The sequence below is a fragment of the Salmo salar genome, chromosome ssa03 (assembly GCF_905237065.1).
Source record: "Salmo salar chromosome ssa03, Ssal_v3.1, whole genome shotgun sequence".
Lineage (NCBI taxonomy): Eukaryota > Metazoa > Chordata > Actinopteri > Salmoniformes > Salmonidae > Salmo > Salmo salar.
Window position 1 is genome coordinate 37,380,042 of NC_059444.1, and position 20,142 is coordinate 37,400,183.

The window sequence follows — 20,142 nt, forward strand, 5'->3', positions numbered from 1 at the left end:
AAGGAATTCAGCTTCCTTATCAAGTTGTCTACATGCACAGTGAAGCTCAGCTTATCATCAACCCACACACCCAAATATTTGTATACTTTAACTTGCTCTATATTATGTCCAGCCAATGTAGCAATGACATGATTTGTAACATGCCTGGCATTTGAAAATACCATGCATTTTGATTTACTCAAATTTAGAATCAGCTTTAAATCGTACAGATTCTGTTGTATGATGTTAAATGCTCTTTGGGCATTTTCAAAAGCTAAAGATAAACTACTACCACTTGAATAAAGAACAGTATCATCTGCATAAAAATGAACATCCTCTGTTTCAATAAGATCCCCAATGTTGTTGATATACAAAATGAACAACAGTGGGCCCAAAATAGAACCTTGCGGAACACCTGAGCACACCTCTATGAACTCAGATTTGGAACCATCCGCCATTACACATTGTGTACGATTTGATAGGTAATTTATAAACTAATTTAGACCATGACCAGTAATTCCACAACATTTTAACCTTTGCACTAACACAGCATGGTCCACGGTGTCAAAAGCCTTCGACAAATCAATAAAAACAGACACACAATGTAACTTCTTATCAAGAGCACAGTGGATGTAATTTAAAACCTTCAATGTTGCTGAAACAGTGCTGTGGCCAGACCTAAAACCTGATTGCATTCCATTTAAAATATTGTTTTCTTGGAAGTAGGTCTTTAGCTGCCTACTAACTAAGTACTCCAGTACCTTTGATAGTACAGACAATTTTGAAATGGGTCGATAGTTGTCAAGTAGCGAGGGATCTCCACCTTTCAGGAGAGGCAGTACAAAAGCAGATTTCCATAACTTGGGGATTTCCTTAACATCAAGCGTAAGGTTAAAAATACATGTTAAGGGGGGAGCAATGATGTCAGCGACTAGGTGTAGGAGGCGGGGGTCTAGTTCATCAGGTCCAGGGGATTTTTTTATATCAATTTCTTTCAGGGCTTTACACACTTCCGAAACAGAGAAGGATGAAAAGGAAAACATGGTGGAGGAGTGCACAGGGGTGTCAGGTAAATTTATAGGGGGCTCAATTTTACCTTTGACCTTTTCAAATAAACTGCCTGCATCTATCAATGTCTACAAGTCTGGGACAGTAATGGTGCAGGACATGGCTGCGCAAATTAAAAATATATATATTTTTTTTATTTATTTCACCTTTATTTAACCAGGTAGGCTAGTTGAGAACAAGTTCTCATTTACAACTGCGACCTGGCCAAGATAAAGCAAAGCAGTGCGACACAAACAACAACACAGAGTTACACATGGAATAAACAAGCATACAGTCAATAACACAATATAAAATAAATAAATAAGCATGGCATGAGAAGGTAAGGCAATAAATAGGCCATAGTAGCGAAGTAATTACAATTTAGCAAATGTGCAAAAGAGCAGAAAAGTAAATAAAAAAAACAATATGGGGATGAGGTAGGTAGATTGGATGGGCTATTTACAGATGGGCTATGTACAGCTGCAGCGATTGGTTAGCTGCTCAAATAGCTGAGAGAGCTAGTCCACACAATACAGACAGAACAAACCCACAAAATAGTCCAGCAAGACTGTGCCTCAAAACCTAATGTCTTCCTGGCCCACCACTCCACCCTGGACTTGAACAGCCTTTACGACCAGGTTCGCCTCTACAAGGCAGCAATCACAACTTTTGCCAGGACCCTCAACCATAGCCGCAGCACCTCACACAGGAACAACAGAGCAATGGACACCCCGCCCAGACCAGCGAGACACCCTCGCAGACTTGCAAGACCCCCTCCTAAATGACCTGCACTGAGAGAACCCACGTCAAGAGGACCTACACCCAGACCACTGCATCAACAGCCATACCCCAACCAGCTAAGACCACCCCAAGCAAACCCTGGCCACACTCTATATAGCCCCCCCCCCCATATCAGACCTATGCTCCTTCTGCCCAACCCATGCCCCCCGCCCCTGCAGCAAGGACCTCAACATGACAGCAGGACATATGTCCAGGCCATGAGCAGAGCAACAGGCCCAACCCCCACTATTACACCTGCCAAAGCCCCATCCTGCGACCTAAGAGGTATGTATCACATGCTCAACATGCTCTGCTCACACCTACTGTAATGGTTTGGACCTAAACCACACAAAATCAACACTGGACACTATGGAACACAAATCTTTTACAATCTCATCCTGGAATATACAAGGTCTGAGGTCATCTTTTGGCCTAAAGAGCAGGAACCCAGACTTCATCAAAGAAATTGAAAATAAAGACATTGTCATCCTACAATAAACATGGTATAAAGGAGATGGAACCACTGGTTTCCCTCTAGGTTAAAGAGAGCTGGTAGTCCCATCCACCAAACTACCATGTGTGGAACAGGGAAGAGACTCAGGGGGTATGATAATTTGGTATATAGCAGACCTAACCCACTCTATTAAATTAGTCAAAACAGGATTTACTTAAACAGGCAAGTCAGTTAAGAACAAATTCTTATTTACAATGACAGCGGGTTAACTGCCTTGTTCACGGGCAGAACAACACATTTTTATCTTGTCAGCTCAGGGATTTGATCTAGCAACCTTGCAGTTACTGGTCCAACGCTCTAACCACTAGGCTACCTGCCAGCCCAAATGAACAGTGCCAATTATAGGAATTAATAAGGAAATTATCTCAACATAAAAAAATGACCTCTTGTGCTACCTGTATCCCCCCAATGTAATCCCCATACTATATATATATATATATATATATACTGCTCAAAAAAATAAAGGGAACACTTAAACAACACAATGTAACTCCAAGTCAATCACACTTCTGTGAAATCAAACTGTCCACTTAGGAAGCAACACTGATTGACAATAAATTTCACATGCTGTTGTGCAAATGGAATAGACAACAGGTGGAAATTATAGGCAATTAGCAAGACACCCCCAATAAAGGAGTGGTTCTGCAGGTGGGGACCACAGACCACTTCTCAGTTCCTATGCTTCCTGGCTGATGTTTTGGTCACTTGTGAATGCTGGCGGTGCTTTCACTCTAGTGGTAGCATGAGACGGAGTTTACAACCCACACAAGTGGCTCAGGTAGTGCAGCTCATCCAGGATGGCACATCAATGCGAGCTGTGGCAAGAAGGTTTGCTGTGTCTGTCAGCATAGTGTCCAGAGCATGGAGGCGCTACCAGGAGACAGGCCAGTACATCAGGAGACGTGGAGGAGGCCGTAGGAGGGCAACAACCCAGCAGCAGGACCGCTACCTCCGCCTTTATGCAAGGAGGAGCAGGAGGAGCAGTGCCAGAGCCCTGCAAAATGACCTCCAGCAGGCCACAAATGTGCATGTGTCTGCTCAAACGGTCAGAAACAGACTCCATGAGGGTGGTATGAGGGCCTGACATCCACAGGTGGGGGTTGTGATTACAGCCCAACACCGTGCAGGACGTTTGGCATTTGCCAGAGAACACCAAGATTGGCAAATTCGCCACTGGCGCCCTGTGCTCTTCACAGATGAAAGCAGGTTCATTTCTTTGGGGGACCGCACAGCCCTCCATGTGCTCGCCAGAGGTAGCCTGACTGCCATTAGGTACCGAGATGAGATCCTCAGACCCCTTGTGAGACCATATGCTGGTGCGGTTGGCCCTGGGTTCCTCCTAATGCAAGACAATGCTAGACCTCATGTGGCTGGAGTGTGTCAGCAGTTCCTGCAAGAGGAAGGCATTGATGCTATGGACTGGCCCGCCCGTTCCCCAGACCTGAATCCAATTGAGCACATCTAGGACATCATGTCTCGCTCCATCCACCAACGTCACGTTGCACCACAGACTGTCCAGGAGTTGGCGGATGCTTTAGTCCAGGTCTGGGACGAGATCCCTCAGGAGACCATCCGCCACCTCATCAGGAGCATGCCCAGGCGTTGTAGGGAGGTCATGCAGGCACGTGGAGGCCACACACACTACTGAGCCTCATTTTGACTTGTTTTAAGGACATTACATCAAAGTTGGATCAGCCTGTAGTGTGGTTTTCCACTTTCATTTTGAGTGTGACTCCAAATCCAGACCTCCATGGGTTGATAAATTGGATTTCCATTGATTATTTCATTCATTCAGATCTAGGATGTGTTATTTTAGTGTTCCCTTTATTTTTTTGAGCAGGGTATTTATAACTGGGGACTGAAGCACCAGACCATCAGCAAACAGTAGACATTTGACTTCAGGTTCTAGTAGGGTGAGGCTGGGTGCTGCAGACTGTTCTACTGCCCTTGCCAATTGTGTGTATATATATATATATATACACAATTGGCAAGGGCAGTAGAACAGTCTGCAGCACCCAGCCTCACCCTACTAGAACCTGAAGTCAAATGTCTACTGTTTGCTGATGGTCTGGTGCTTCAGTCCCCAGCCAAGGAGGGCCTACAGCAGCACCTAGATCTTCTGCAAAGATTCTGTCAGACCTGGGCCCTGACAGTAAATCTCAGTACACAAAAATAATGGTGTTCCAAAAAAGGTCCAGTTCCCAGGACCACGAATACAAATTACATCTAGACACCGTTGCCCTAAAGTATACAAAACCTATGCATACCTCAGCCTAAACATCAGCGCCACAGGTAACTTCCACAAAGATGTGAACGATCTGAGAGACAAGGCAAGAAGGGCCTTCTGTGCCATCAAAAGGAACATAAAATTTGACATAGGTAGCAACGTGAAAATCGTTGTGGAAATCTGTTGCAGCTGAAGTCGACTACTAAAACCATAATGCAATGCTCTCTCACTGGGCTGGCTGGCTAACTAGCTAGGTAGCTAGCTAGCTGACAAATGTAACTACATACAATAATACCAAAGTCAATATCAGCATGTGAAGTAGATGGGTAGCTGTAAAATCACCTAAACAAACTGTACTATCAATTTACGAGTCTTTCTAACAAGTTCAACTTGCAGTTCATCTCTTCCCAGGGCGAGTGCAGAATACGTGGCCACAGATAGATCAATGAGACAGATATTTTACTGGGTGTATCAATGTGAAGCATCCGCTTAGCGTTTCCACTCAGTGGAAGCCCACTGTCCGGCAGTGCGAGAAGATGAAATTACATGGATTTGGCCGATTTTCTACACATTTGAAATGTTTGATCTCAATACAGTTTTCTGTTCCCACAACTACAATCTGTTATGAAAAGAGTGGACTAAATGTTGTAGACTTTATCCTTTGTAAAAAATTGCATTGTTTATAATGAGTGCAAAGGCGAATTGAGTTATGGTACACACGCACTTCACAAAGTAGGCGTTCCCTAGAAGAAATATGCAGATGATGCTAGAACGCACCAACAGGATCTCGCTAGCTCGTGCTTGGCTCTGCCCACCTCCTTGCTTGTTCTGCCCACTTCCTTGCTTGTTCTGCCCAGGCTGTGGTCTATCTTGGTTTAGATATAAAAAAAATCTTTGATGTGGCTATGGCGACAATGGCCCTTTCCCACATTTCCCACAGACACACAGGGCAGGCGCATTGCGAGATGGTACTTGAAAGAGAAACTGAGTTGAATAATTTGGTACACTTTAGATGGAGCACATCTAAGCAAAATATAAACTTTGTCATTACGATGTGAACGGATGGATGTGTTCTAGACAAGTATTCCCATACCATGTATAGGCCATTGGAGGCTCCTCAGATGAGGAAGGGGAGGACCATCTTCCTCCAGTGAATTTCATAAAAATAAAAATTGTGAAACATTTATAAACTATACTAAATATATTCACGTCAACAAATAATTTATTAAAACACACTGTTTTGCAATGAAGGTCTACAGTGGCCTCAACAGCACTCTGTAGGATAGCACCATGGTGTAGCCGAAGGACAGCTAGCTTTCGTCCTCCTCTGGGTCTGTTGACTTCAATACAAAACCTGGGAGGCTCATGGTTCTCACCCCCTTCCATAGACAGTAATTATTATAACTTCCGGAGGATGTCCTCCAACCTATCAGAGCTCTTGCAGCATGAACTGACATGCTGTCCACACAGTCAAAGGATCAGAGAATGAATCTAGTACTGAAAGCATAATCTACAGCTAGCTAGCACCGCAATGAATGAAATGTGGTGAGTCGCTGACTCAAAGAGAGGAAGACAATAGTTGAACAGTTTTGAACAAATACATTTCTTTAAAAATTAAGGAGAAGCAAGAGAGCGAAAGAGAGATGCTTTTTTTGTACATACTTAGCTAGCATATGCAGCTAGCTAGTTTAGCCTACTCGAACACCTGGCTCAAGCAGAGGGATGCTATGTTAGCTAGCTGGCTATGACTATCCAACACAACACTGGAACTCTTCTAAGTCAAGGTAAGCTATTGGTTTTATAAATGTACTGCCACCAGTGCCTGCCGGTGTAACTGCTAAACTGCTTACTGACTGTATACTGTATCTCATGATTGTTATGATATGGTTTGGCTTGGGAAGTTTTTTTCGCTTGGTCACATACAGCTTATGTGTTGTGCATTAAAGTACACAAGGGAAGGGAAAAGGTGAGAGGAATGAATGAAATGCAATTGAGATTCTCCCCTTGTTTCCTCCATTGCTCAACTCCCTCTCAAAGCACATTGGGCTCCAATGCACTTTCAAGGAAAGGAGTGGAGGAAACAAGGACAGAGGAAGCAAGAACATGATGTCTAGTTTTCACACACAAACACTGCTTGAAGAGTTTACTGATTATAATGATTTCATTATTTGTTATTATTGTCAATGATTTTGTTGACAGAACCCTTAATATATATATATATATATATATATATATATATATATATATATATATATTTAAATAGGTTTAGGCATGTCTATAATTGATAGAGAAGTTGACTAAAGCACAAACAGCCCTGGCTACGAGGCATGACAAAGAATATGTTTCATGTGACATTTTGAATGACATGTAGATGATTTGTTGTTGCTAGGAGTTACAGTATGGTCTCATTGTGCCTATATCTAGACTCTTATTCCTGTAACTACACATGTGAAGCTACAAGAAAATCATATTTAAATGTATATCAAACCATTTTGAAATGTTGACTCTGATGTCACATATTGGTCCCTTTATTTATAGAAAGACTCTTATGCATTCTCATTTCAACGTCAAACCCACCACTGCTGTGCATGGCCAAAGAGCTCTATTTTCATGTCATCCAACAAATGTAAACACCTGGAGTTTGCTACACAGCATTGGCACTTGGGTGGAAACCAGTGCTATGGTCAGATTACATGAAAATAGAGCTCTTTGGCCACGCACACCAGTGGTGGGTTTAACGTTGAAATCAGGATGCATAAGAAGAAAATAACCCCATACCTACTGTAAAATATGGTGGTGGATCTTTAATGTTACCAGTAGCTGTGAGTGGGTAAAATCACTGAGGAAGAAAAGCCAGGAAAAAATATATATATTACAACCTATGTGTTGTGATAATTGCATTGTTTGCTCTATTTTTTTAACCTATTCTTTATTTAACTAGTCAAGAAGACATTCTTATTTACAATAACGGCCAAACCCGGACTACACTCGGCCAATTGTGTGCAGCCCTACGGGACTCCCAATCACAGCCGGATGTGATGCAGCCTGGATTCGTACCAGGTACTGCAGTGACACCTCCTGTATTGAGATGTAGTGTCTTAGACCACTGCGCCACTCTATAACCTGTTAGTTCATATGCCTTGCCACCGTGATATATAAGCCTAAGGCCGAGACAATAAGAAGACATAGCGGCAGAATAAATTCAACGACACCTTTTTCATCACAAAACCGGAGAGCAACATCTGTTCGCTGGAGTCTACAAAACATATTGCATTTAATCAAACAGTTACATGACCTACAGCATGGTCAATCAAGTTAATGTTTGCTCGCTAGCCTAACTTCCTTTCATGGGCAATGATGGGCCAGCTAGTTAACATTAGCCTACTATGGCCTCCTGAGGGCGCAGCGGTCTAAGACAGTGCTAGCTGTGTCTCTTCAGATGCTGGTTTGATCCCAGGCTGTGTTGCAGCTGGCTGTGAGGCAGCACACAATTGGCCAGCATCGTCCGGGTTAGAGGAGGGTTTGGCTGGCTGGGTTGTCCTTGTCTCATCATGCTCTAGCCACTCCTGTGGTGGGCCGGGCGCAATGCGTACATGGTCGCCAGGTGTACGGTGTTTTCTCCGACACATTGATGTGGCTGGCTTCCTGGTTAAATGAGCATTGTGTCAAGAAGCAGTGCAGCTTGGCTGGGTTGTGTTTCAGAGGACACACAACTCTTGACCTTTGCCTCTCCCGAGTCCAATTACCAATTGAATATTGCAAAAATAAATATTTGTTATTTATTTATTTCACCTTTATTTAACCAGTTGAGAACAAGTTCTAATTTACAACTGCGACCTGGCAAAGATAAAGCAAAGCAGTGCACACATAAACAAACGTACAGTCAATATCACAATAGAAAAATATATGTACAGTGTGTGAAAATGTAGAAGAGTAGGGAGGTAAGGCAATAAATAGGCCATAGAGGCAAAATAATTAAAATTACTAGAGTGATAGATGTGCAGATGATGATGTGCATGTAGAGATACTGGGGTGCGAAATAGCAAGAGGACAAGTAACAATATGGGGATGAGGTAGTTGGGTGGGCTATTTGCAGATTGGCTGTGTACAGGTACAGTGATCGGTTAGCTGCTCTGACAGCTGATGCTTAAAGTTAGAGAGGGAGATATAAGACTCCAGCTTCAGGGATTTTTGAAATTAGTTCCAGTCATTGGCAATAGAGAACTGGAAGGAAAGGCGACCAATGTAAGTTGGGTTGGGTTTGGGGATGACCAGTGAAATATACCTGCTGGAGCGCGTGCTACGGGTGGGTGTTGCTATGGTGACCAGTGAGCTGAGATAAGGCGGGGCTTTACCTAGCAAGGACTTATAGATGACCTGGAACCAGTGGGTTTGGCGACGAATATGTAGTGAGGGCCAGCCAACGAGAGCATACAGGTCGCAGTGGTGGATAGTATATGGGGCTTTGGTGACAAAATGGATGGCACTGTGATAGACTACATCCAAATATAAGCATTAGCCTACTACATATAGCTACATATTGAACTTCCATCCTCTCAAGCCAGAGGCACAATGTATGAATTTATGGTTGGATCAGAATTGCAATCATAATCATTGGCCAGAACGGAGAATTAAGTAAAACCACAAGTCCAAATCTCTATCTCCATCCATGGCTAATTTAGGAAAGGGCCAATTTTAGCTAGCTAGCCATCAAAGGACAACAACACAGCGAGTTGCAATAATAAAAAATTAAAAATATGTCAATGACGTATGGCTTTTGATGTGATGTGATTGGTGTGAAGCTAAATCCAAATGGGCTTCCCTTGACCCTTTTTTTGGTGCGCCAGAACCATTCACAGTTGAGCTCAGTTTAGCTCAACACTGATTGGCTATTATTTTATAAAGGGAGGCCAAATGCTCGCTGGCTTTCCTTGCATTCAATGCTACAGGCGGCAACAATGCCATACTCTTTTTGACCAGACAGCATCCGATAGATGGGATACACATACAGAGACAGTGGGAAGTTGTTTCGCTCACTTAGATGCTTTTTCTGGTGAGATACATTCAGCCTCTTGCGAATTGAAGGAGAATTATGAAACACAGAGAGACAAAATATATTTTTTAACATTTCTTGGTACATTTTTGGGGGAAGTCTGGCTTCCCTTGGCAACCATGAATACACACCACTGGATGTTATGGGACTATTTTGCTTCCACTGGTCCTGGGGCCCTTGTTAAGGTCAACAGCATTGTGAACTTTGCCTCTGCCAGGAAACTTGGCCGCAAGTGGGTCTTCCAGCAAGACCATAACCCCAAGCACACATCAAAATCCACAAAGAAATGGTTGACCACAAAATCAACATTTTGCAATTGCCATTTCTTAAATCCCATTGAAAACCTCTGGTTTGAATTGAAGAGGACAGTCGGTAAGCACAGACGAAGATTATCAAAATGAGTACTTGATAAACAAAATCTCTTTCTCTGAGCAGTTGTATTAGTATAAAATAATATATTCTCCCATATGTTTTGAGCATACAACATAGCTCAGTATTTCAATTATTCATTTGATACGGCCAATTTTGGCTCGTCTTTATCAAGGGGTGTCAATAACTTCAGACCCCACTGTATGTGTGAAGACGTTCTGTGTATTTGCTCTCAGTGGAGTTTTCACAGTACTAAGCTCTGTTTACCTAAGCTGAACTGAACTGCATAACAGTGACACACTTGTGGTTTACATTTGGTTTTGGCACTGTCACTCTCTGGCACAACAGGCTCTGAATTACAGTGGTGTGGATACTGTGGTTTCCTCACTTTCCTGCACAGCAGACTACACGTTACCTTTAAAGGCTGCTCGTTGTCATTCCACTATCTTACCTTTATTTCAACTCTTTTAAGGTCAATTCAATACAAGACAGTGTTTAACTGGTATAGTTTGCAGAGCTTTTTCTTGCTGTTTCACACATGCAATTACATGCAATTACACACACATTCACTCTGTATAAATAGTCAGCATTGGCATTTGCCAAGTGGAGTGTGACGGTATTGGAATTTCCATCCCTCTGGTTATGTGAAGAATGTGATTCCTGCCTCTGCAATAGAATGTGTGTGCCAGTCAAGTGTAGCTGTTAGCTGTGTGTGTGCATGTGTGCATACACTAGTGTGTGTGTATGGTGTATTTTACTGAAAGCAGGTTTCAATTATTGCGTGTGTATTGTGGACCTTTTCTGTGTGAAGGGTGAGGGCTTAAGTCCAAGAAAGGTGCAGTAGGAATTCGATGTGGGTTGGTACGGTTTCCATCAGAGATAAGAGAACAATCAATCTTTACGGCGATCTTTTGGAGTAACACAATGGTCCTGAACACTGCATAGTTTGTTGAGATGGGTTTCAGGCACCACTACACTGTTATTACAATGATATTCCACCAATATTACACTGCTTCAATCCCCCTGAAGCTTTACCTGAAATGGCCCCTCTATTCCCTATAGTGCACTACACTATATAAGGGCACCATTTGGCACAAGCTTATGATGACCATAAATGATAACCTGACAAACCGTTTACTAATGTGTCTGACAGGACCCCTCCCCATGGTGTCAAAGAACACGCACGTCATCATTCAGTTGGTGGAAGAGTTGGAAGACGACCGCTGGGAGGCCAAGATAGTGGAGCGGAACGGCAACAGGATCAAGCTGTCCGTCAACTCGCATGCCAAAGCTGTGATTGGCCAGTACAAGCTCACCGTGACCGTGGAGTCTCCGAAGGGCGAGTCTGCAACCACACACGACACCAGGAAAGACATCGTCATGCTGTTCAACCCCTGGTGTGAAGGTAAAGACTGTTGGGAAATGAGGGAGGAAGGAATGAGAGAGAAGGGGGAGAAAAATAAATATTGGTCTGCACGTTAAGAACCATACCATTGCCACTGAAGTGCCAACCCCAACCCCCGTGCTCACCTAAAGTTGACACAGTGGGTCAAACAAAGGTATTCCATTGTATCACAGTTCAGCTTCAATGCTGTATATAAGTCTAATGTTTCAATGTTGTTATTCCATTGCTATAGGAACAGACTTATGGCCCAATCTAAACACCAGGACTAAGTGACAGATCACAGAGTAGACGTAGAGTTCAAAAGAGCTAGGGTTTACACACTGAGTGTACAAAACATTAGGGACACCTTCCCAATATTGAGTTGCACCCCCTTTTGCCCTGAGAACAGCCTCAATAAGTCGGGGCATGGTGTACAAGGAGTCGAAAGAGTTCCATCGGGATGCTAGCCCATGTTAACTCTAATGCTTCCCACGGTTATGTCAAGTTGGCTGGATGTCCTTTGGGTGGTGGATCATTCTTGTTATTCATGGGAAACTGTTGAGCATGAAAAACCCAGATGCGTTGCAGTTCTTGACACAAACTGGTGCGCCTGGAACCTACTGCCATACCAAAGGCACTTAAATCTTCTTTCTTGCCCATTCACCCTCTGAATGCCACACACACAATCCATGTCTCAATTGTCTCAAGGATTAAAAATCCTTTAACCTGTCTCCTCTCCTTCATCTACACAGATTGAAGTGGATTAAACAGGTGACATCAATGAGGGATCATAGCTTTCACCTGGATTCACCTTCTATGTCATGGAAAGACCAGTCGTTCCTAATGTTGTGTACCCTCAGTGTCTAACAGAGGCTGGCTCTAGGACTGTGCTCTATTTAGCCTCTTGGTCTCTCAGAGAAGCGCTAATGTAAATTTGCACATAGGCGGGAAACTCAGCTCACTGCCCAATAATGTGCTGCTATCCATCATAAAGTTACAGCTTGACCCAGTGTGACCCAGAATGTTTGTTTCATTCTCTGGTTGCACGTCAAGACAACACGTACATTTGCTTGGGACTATGGTCTTTGCCAATTGACATGTTGGCCTGCTTGGCCTGTTTTCCCTTATGTTGCTATATTGTCTTTTCAATCAATCCTGTATTTTGAGGTTTCTGGAGTTAGAACAAGAGAACTTCTGCGCAATTCCTGTACAAACTGCCTTGCGCCGTAGGGAGAATATGACAGTAATACAGCTGCTGGAGGCAATCTGCTCTCCCTCCCTTGCTCTCCCTCCCTTGCTCTCTCTCTCTCTCTCTCTCTCTCTCTCTCTCTCTCTCTCTCTCTCTCTCTCTCTCTCCACGTGCTGTAGATGTTTATTAAGGAGTAAAGCCAGCCAAATCTCAGCTGCTAGATCCTGCAATAAAACCTCTACACAACCTCTGCCCTTCCTCCCTTCCTCCTTGCGATTCTACCACTCCCTCTTTATAGCGTCCTCTCCCTCCATTAGTTTGTGGAGCCTTTTTGTACCTCTTCCTTCCCACATCCCATTTTGACCACTGCTCCCAAGCATGTCGTTTCCTCTCTGCCCCTTCTGCTAGTTCTCCCTCCCTCCGTCCCCCCTCTAGCTTTTTCCTCTGCCTCCCTTTCTTCTTGTCCCTCCTCCCAAACAGCTTTCTCCTGTTTCACAGTGTCTCACACAGATAATCACGTCCATGTGGTCAGTAAAGACAACAAACGGATGGAAAAGAGAGAACCAGATATTCCCAGAGGGTCCTTACTCCACTGTATTATCCCTTTACGATGATTTCACACAATCCAGCCCTTTTCCTCTAAATGAGCAAGGCCCCTCAGTGAGCGCAAGGCCCCTCACTGTGCTAGCAACATTTAAACTTATTCTGGTCTCTAGTACTAGTAAACACTCTCCATGCTTTGTGTAGTCCAGACATTTTGCTAGTAGTGATTAACCCTCTCCTGGCTACACTCACTCTCCATCCTTTGTGAAGTCCAGACATTTTGCTAGTAGTGATTAACCCTCTCCTGGCTACTCTCACTCTCCATGCTTTGTATGGTCCAGATATTCAGCAAATAACAGTGAACCCTATCCTGGCCTCTCTGTCTGATTCTCCCCGGTGTTTATCAAAATAGTTATTTGTGGCAGATTTGACTGTGTTGTGGACTTTACACCAGATTACATTTCAGAAATGTTAAGAAAAACTATAAATTAAACTAATAATTTTTGCAATGCATAACTGATAAATGTATACCTAATCTTTGTCCCCCTTCCCACTCCCCCTAAGATGACACAGTGTACATGGATGATGAGGAGGAGAAGAAGGAGTATGTGCTGAATGACACAGGAAGACTCTACTACGGCACAGAGAAACAGATTGGAGGTCGCACGTGGAACTACGGACAAGTACGAGACAGGGAGGGAATTAAAAATCAAGTGTGGTTGCGATGAAGTATTTCTGTGAATTCCAGTCATTCCGAAAACCACAGTCGTTCAAGTCATTTATGAACCACAGAATAACAGTCATTTATTCATTGGTTGACCCCTATCATGTCTTCCATCTCTGCCTGTCTGTCTGTTTCCCACTCTCTGTGCTGTTCAGTTCCTTGAGGGGATGCTGGAGGCCTGTCTCTATGTGCTGGAGAAGAGTGAGATCCCTCCGCCTGGTAGAGGGGACCCTGTCAACGTGGTCAGAGTCATATCTGCCATGGTGAGTTACCTGTCAACTTATATGACCTCCAGTAGTGAGCATATTTCTTATTTCTCATACTCCACATACTTTCCCGTTTATCTATTCCTGGCGTATGTTCATTGATCTGAAATATGTTGAGGTATGTTGATGTTCATTTCATGACCATTACTATAACGTTAAGGTAAAAAAAAAAAAAGTGACCTACCTGGTTAAATAAAAACAACCACATGCTGCTGTATTTTATCTTATTGAAAATAAAACTGTCTCTCCCTTTGTTGCGTTCCAGATCAACTCCCAAGATGACAACGGGGTCCTGGCAGGGAATTGGTCAGGGAACTATGTAGGAGGAGTTTCCCCTACAGCCTGGAATGGCAGTGTGGAGATCCTGAAGAAGTACCAAAAGGAGGGAGGCCTGCCTGTCAAATACGGACAGTGCTGGGTCTTCTCTGGGGTCACCACCACAGGTGTGTCAAATCAAATCAAATCACATTTTATTTGTCACATGCGCCGGTAAGGTGTAGACCTTACCGTGAAATGCTTACTTACAAGCCCTTAACCAACAATGCAGTTTTAAAAATAAGAGTTAAGAAAATATAATATTTTTATTATTATAATATAATAAAGTAAAAATGGTAACACAATAGAATAACAATAATGAGGCTATATACAGGGGGTACTGGTACCGAGTAAATGTGTGTTGTTATAGGTTATTCAAGGTAATTAAGGCAATATGAACATGTAGGTAGGGATAAAGTGAATATGCATAGATAATAAACAGCGAGTAGCAGCAGTGTAAAAAAATGCAAACAGTCCGGGTAGCCATTTTATTAATTGTTCAGCTGTCTTATGGCTTGGGGGTAGAAGCTTTTAAGGAGCCTTTTTGGACCTAGACTTGGCGCTCCTGGGCCGCATGCCATGCGGTAGCAGAGAACAGTCTATAACTTGGGTGGCTGGAGTCTTCTGGGCCATAGGCACTACCCTCTGTAGCGCCTTGCAGTCGGATGCAGAGCAGTTGCCATACCAGGCGGTGATGCACCCCGTCAGGATGCTCTCGATGGTGCAGCTATATAATTGTTTGTGGATCTAGGGACCCATGCCAAATCTTTTCAGTCTCCTGAGGGAGAATATGTGTTATCATGCCCTCTTCATGACAGTCTTGGTGTATTCGAGCCATGATAGTTTGTTGGTGATGTAGACACCAAGGAACTTGAAGATCTCGACCCGCTCCGCTACAGCCCCGTCGATGTGAATGGGGGCGTGCTCGACCCTACTTTTCCAGTGGGCCACGATCGGCTCCTTTGTCTTGCTTACGTTGAGGGAGAGGTTATTGTCCTGGCACCACACTGCCAGGTCTATGACTTCCTCCCTATAGGCTGTCTCTTCGTTGTCGGTGATCAGGCCTACCACCATTGTGTTGTCAGCAAACTTAATGATGGTGTTGGCTTGGCCATGCAGTCTTGGGTGAACAAGAAGTACAGGAGAGGACTAAGCATGCACTCCTGAAGGACCTCCGTGTTGCGGATCAGCGTGGCAGATGTGTTGTTGCCTACCCTTACCACCTGGGGGCGGCCCGTCAGGAAGTCCAGGATCCAGTTGCAGATGAGTTTAGTCCCAGGGTCCTTAGCTTAGTGATGAGCTTTGTGGGCACTATGGTGTTCAACACTAAGCTGTAGTCAATAAACAGCATTCTCACATAGTGTGTTCCTTTTGTCCAGGTGGGAAAGGGTAGTGCGGAGTGCAATTGAGATTGCGTCATCTGTGGATCTGTTGGGGCGTTATGCGAATTGTAGTGAGTCTAGGGTTTCCAGGATGATGGTGTTGATGGGAGCCATGACCATACTTTCAAAGCACTTCATTGCTACAGACGTGAGTTCTACAGGGAGGTAGTCATTTAGGCGGGTTACCTTGGCGTTCTTGGGCACAGGGACTATGGTGGTCTACTTGAAACATGTAGGTATTACAGACTCGGTCAGGGAGAGGTTGAAAATGTCAGTGAAGACACTCTCCAGTTGATCCGCACATGCTCTGAGTATACGTCCTGGTAATCCGTCTGGCCCCTACGGAGAGCGTGATCATACAGTTGTCTAGAACAGCTGGTGCTCTCATGCATGCTTCAGTGTTCCTTGCCTCAAAACGAGCATAAAAGGCATTCAGGTCATCTGGTAGGCTTGCTTCACTGGGCACCTTGCGGCTGGGTTTCCCTTTGTAATCTGTAATAGTTTGCAAGCCTTGCCACACCCAACGAGTGTCAGAGGCGGTCTAGTAAGATTCAATCTTTGTCCTGTATTGACGCTTTGCCTGTTTGATGGTTCGTGTGAGGGAATTTCGGGATTTCTTATAAGCGTCCGGATTAATCCAGCAGCTCTAGCCTTTAGCTCATTGCGGCTGTTGCCTGTAATCCATGGCTTATGGTTGGGGTATGTACATACGGTCAATGTGTGAACAACGTCATCGATGCACTTATTGATGAAGCCGTTGACTGTTGTGGTATACTCCTCAATGCCATCGGATGAATCCCAGAACATATTCCAGTCTGTGCTAGCAAAACAGTACTGTAGCTTAGCATCCCTTTCATCTGACCACTTCTGTATTGAGCGAGTCACTGGTACTTCCTGCTTTAGTTTTTGCTTGTAAGCAGGAATCAGGGGGCTATAATTATGGTCAGATTTGCCAAATGGAGGGCGAGGGAGAGCTTTGTACACGTCTCTTTGTGTGGAGTAAAGGTGGTCTAGAATTTTTTTCCTCTGGTTGCACATGTGACATGCTGGTAGAAATGAGGTAGACACAGTAACAATATCATTATCCATCACATCAGGTTGGCCCTCACTCGGTAGCTGACCCCAGAGCAGCACATAGCAGTGCCTCTGATAGGGTCCCACAACTGATATCTACCCAAAATACCCCGACAGCATTCCTCTCATTCCTAACAATTTTGTCACAGACACACAGGCACATTTGTTGCTGACTCTCTGGCAGTGGTGGAAAAAGTACCAAATTGTCATACTTGAGTAAAAGTAAAGATACCTTAATAGAAAATGACTCAAGTAAAAGTGAAAGTCACCCAGTAAAATAATACTTGAGTATTTGGTTTTAAATATACTTAAGTATCAAAAGTAAATGTAATTGCTAAAATTGTATTTAGTATCAAAAGTTCCAGAGTGTCCAACGACAGTGCCCCGTCCAGAGTGTCCGGCGACAGTACCCCGTCTCTGAGTGTTGGAGCGTACCCCTGGCTCTCCGTAAATAAAAGGGAAAAAGAAAATGGGGCTGTCTGGTTTGCTTAACATAATTTCAAATTCTTTATGTTAAGCAAACCAGACAGCACCATTTTCTTTTTTCCTTTTATTTACGGAGAGCCAGGGGTACGCTCCAACACTCAGAGATATCTACAAATGAAGCATTTGTGTTTAGTATGTTCTCTTGATAAGTGCAGGAATTTGACAATTTTCCTGTCCTTGTCACGTCCTGACCAGTATAGGGGTTATTTGTTGGTCAGGACGTGGCAGGGGGTGTTTGTTTTATGTGGTTCAGGGTGTGTTTTGTGTATGTGTTTAGGTAGAGGGGTATTTGATTTATTATTTATTAGTCGGGTTTGTTAGTCATTTTTCTATGTTAGTATATTTCTATGTTCTATCTAGTCTTTTGTGTTTCTATGTTTAGTTAATTGGGGTTGGACCTTCAATTGGAGGCAGCTGGTTATTGTTGCCTCTGATTGAGGGTCCTACAATTAGGAGTTTGTTTTTCATGGGTTTTTGTGGGAGATTGTTCTTGTTTAGCTGTTTTGCCTGACAAGACTGTCAAGTTCGTTTTGTTTTGTATACGTTTATGTGTTTTCCTTCTTCACCTAATAAAAAGAAGATGAGTGTACATTTTCCCGCTGCGTCTTGGTCTCTACCCTACGACATCCGTGACAGAATCTCCCACCAAACACGGACCAAGCAGCGGAGGAGGGAGCCGCAACAGATGGACTACAAGGAGTACTGGAGTTGGGAGGACATCTTGGAGGGGAAAGGATCCTACACATGGGAGGAGATCCAAGCTGGAATGGATCGCCTGCCATGGAAACAGGTGGAGACAGCGAGGGAGGAACGTCGTAAATGGAGCGAGGAGAAGAGAAACAGTTACAGGGGAACACGGTTGGCGTTCAAACCGGAGAGGCAGCCCCAATAAATTTTTTTGGGGGGGCACACGGGTAGTTTGGCTGGGCGAAGATTAAGCCCCAAGCCAAATCCCCGTGCTTTTGTTAAACAACCTTTGACTGGACAGGTCCCGTGCTTCGGGTAATTGCGTACTGTGGCAAGGCCAAGTGTTTTTAGGCCGGTGTGCGCAGTGCCAGCGCCCCGCATTTGCCAGGGGGAATTGGGCACCCAGCCAGTACGGGCGGTGCCAGTCCTGCGCTCGAGACCGCCAGTGCGCCTCTACGGTCCAGTGCATCAGCCCAGTCCAGTATGTCCTGTTCCCGCTCCTCGCACTAGTCTTGAAGTGCGTGTCTCCAGTCTGATACCTCCAGTACCAGCCCCACGCACTAGGCTTCCAGTGCGTCAGCCCGGTCCAGTACATCCTGTTCCCGCTCCTCACACTAGCCTTGAGGTGCGTATCCATAGTCTGGCGTCTCCTAAACCAGCACCACACACCAGGCTTCCAGTGCGTCAGCCCAGTCCAACTCGGCCTGTTCCTGCTCCTCGCACTAGCCTTGAGGTGCGTGTCTTCAGTCTGGTACCTCCACTACCAGCCCCACGCATTAGGCTTCCAGTGCGTCAGCCCAGTCCCGAGCTTCCGACGACAGTGCCCTGTCCAGAGTGTCCGGCAACTGTACCCTGTCCAGAGTGTCCGACGACAGTGCCCCGTCCAGAGTATCCGACGACAGTGCCCCGTCCAGAGTGTCCGACGACAGTGCCCCGTCCAGAGTGTCCGACGACAGTGCCCCGTCCAGAGTGTCCGACGACAGTGCCCCGTCCAGAGTATCCGGCGACAGTGCCCCGTCCAGAGTATCCGGCGACAGTGCCCCGTCCAGAGTATCCGGCGACAGTACCCGTGCAGATCCGAACCGCGTGAGTATCCGGCAACAGTGTACAGTCCGGAACCGAGTGAGACGGCCTACAGTCCGGAACCGAGTGAGACGGCCTACAGTCCGGAACCGAGTGAGACGGCCTACAGTCTGGAACCGAGTGAGACGGCCTACAGTCCGGAACCGAGTGAGACGGTCTACAGTCCGGAACCGAGTGAGACGGCCTACAGTCCGGAACCGAGTGAGACGGCCTACAGTCCGGAACCGAGTGAGTCGGCCTACAGTCCGGAACCGAGTGAGTCTGCCTACAGTCCGGAGCTCCCAGAGGACAGTCCAGGGTCTTCAGTGACTGGCCTCGGGCAAAGGTATGCAGTGGGGGTGGTTTGGTCAGGTAGGGGATTAAGGCCTGAGCCTAAGCCACCTCCACTGTAGGAGGTTTGGGGAGGGGGGGTGTAGCACAGGAGCCGTCGGTGACTGCAGCCACCCTCCCTTCCCTCCCTTTAGTTTTGGGATTTATTTTGTTTTGTTGGTTTATTTTGGTTATTTGTGTGAGGTGCATCCGGGGTCTGCACCTTTGGGGGGGTTACTGTCACGTCCTGACCAGTATAGGGGTTATTTGTTATTGTAGTTTGGTCAGGACGTGGCAGGGGGTGTTTGTTTTATGTGGTTCAGGGTGTGTTTTGTGTATGTGTTTAGGTAGAGGGGTATTTGATTTATTAGTCCCTGGTTTGTTAGTCATTGTTCTATGTTAGTATATTTCTATGTTCTATCTAGTCTTTTGTATTTCTATGTTTAGTTAATTGGGGTTGGACCTTCAATTGGAGGCAGCTGGTTATTGTTGCCTCTGATTGAGGGTCCTATAATTAGGAGTTTGTTTTTCATGGGTTTTTGTGGGAGATTGTTCTTGTTTAGCTGTTTTGCCTGACAAGACTGTCAAGTTCATTTTGTTTTGTATACGTTTATGTGTTTTCCTTCTTCACCTAATAAAAAGATGGGTGTACATTTTCCCGCTGCGTCTTGGTCTCTACCCTATGACATCCGTGACAGTCCTGCTAAGCATTCAAAATGTAACGAATACTT

General features: G+C 44.9%; 1 protein-coding gene across 1 annotated transcript in view; it reads left to right on the plus strand.

Moving 5' to 3' along the window:
* LOC106600218 (protein-glutamine gamma-glutamyltransferase K) overlaps positions 1-20,142 on the plus strand; it is a 38,923-nt gene that overhangs the window by 11,759 nt on the left and 7,022 nt on the right. The window contains exons 4-7 of the mRNA XM_014191538.2: positions 11,123-11,374; positions 13,650-13,768; positions 13,965-14,072; positions 14,341-14,518. Coding sequence (XP_014047013.1) covers positions 11,123-11,374; positions 13,650-13,768; positions 13,965-14,072; positions 14,341-14,518 — 657 coding nt within the window. The remainder of the gene's footprint in view (positions 1-11,122; positions 11,375-13,649; positions 13,769-13,964; positions 14,073-14,340; positions 14,519-20,142) is intronic.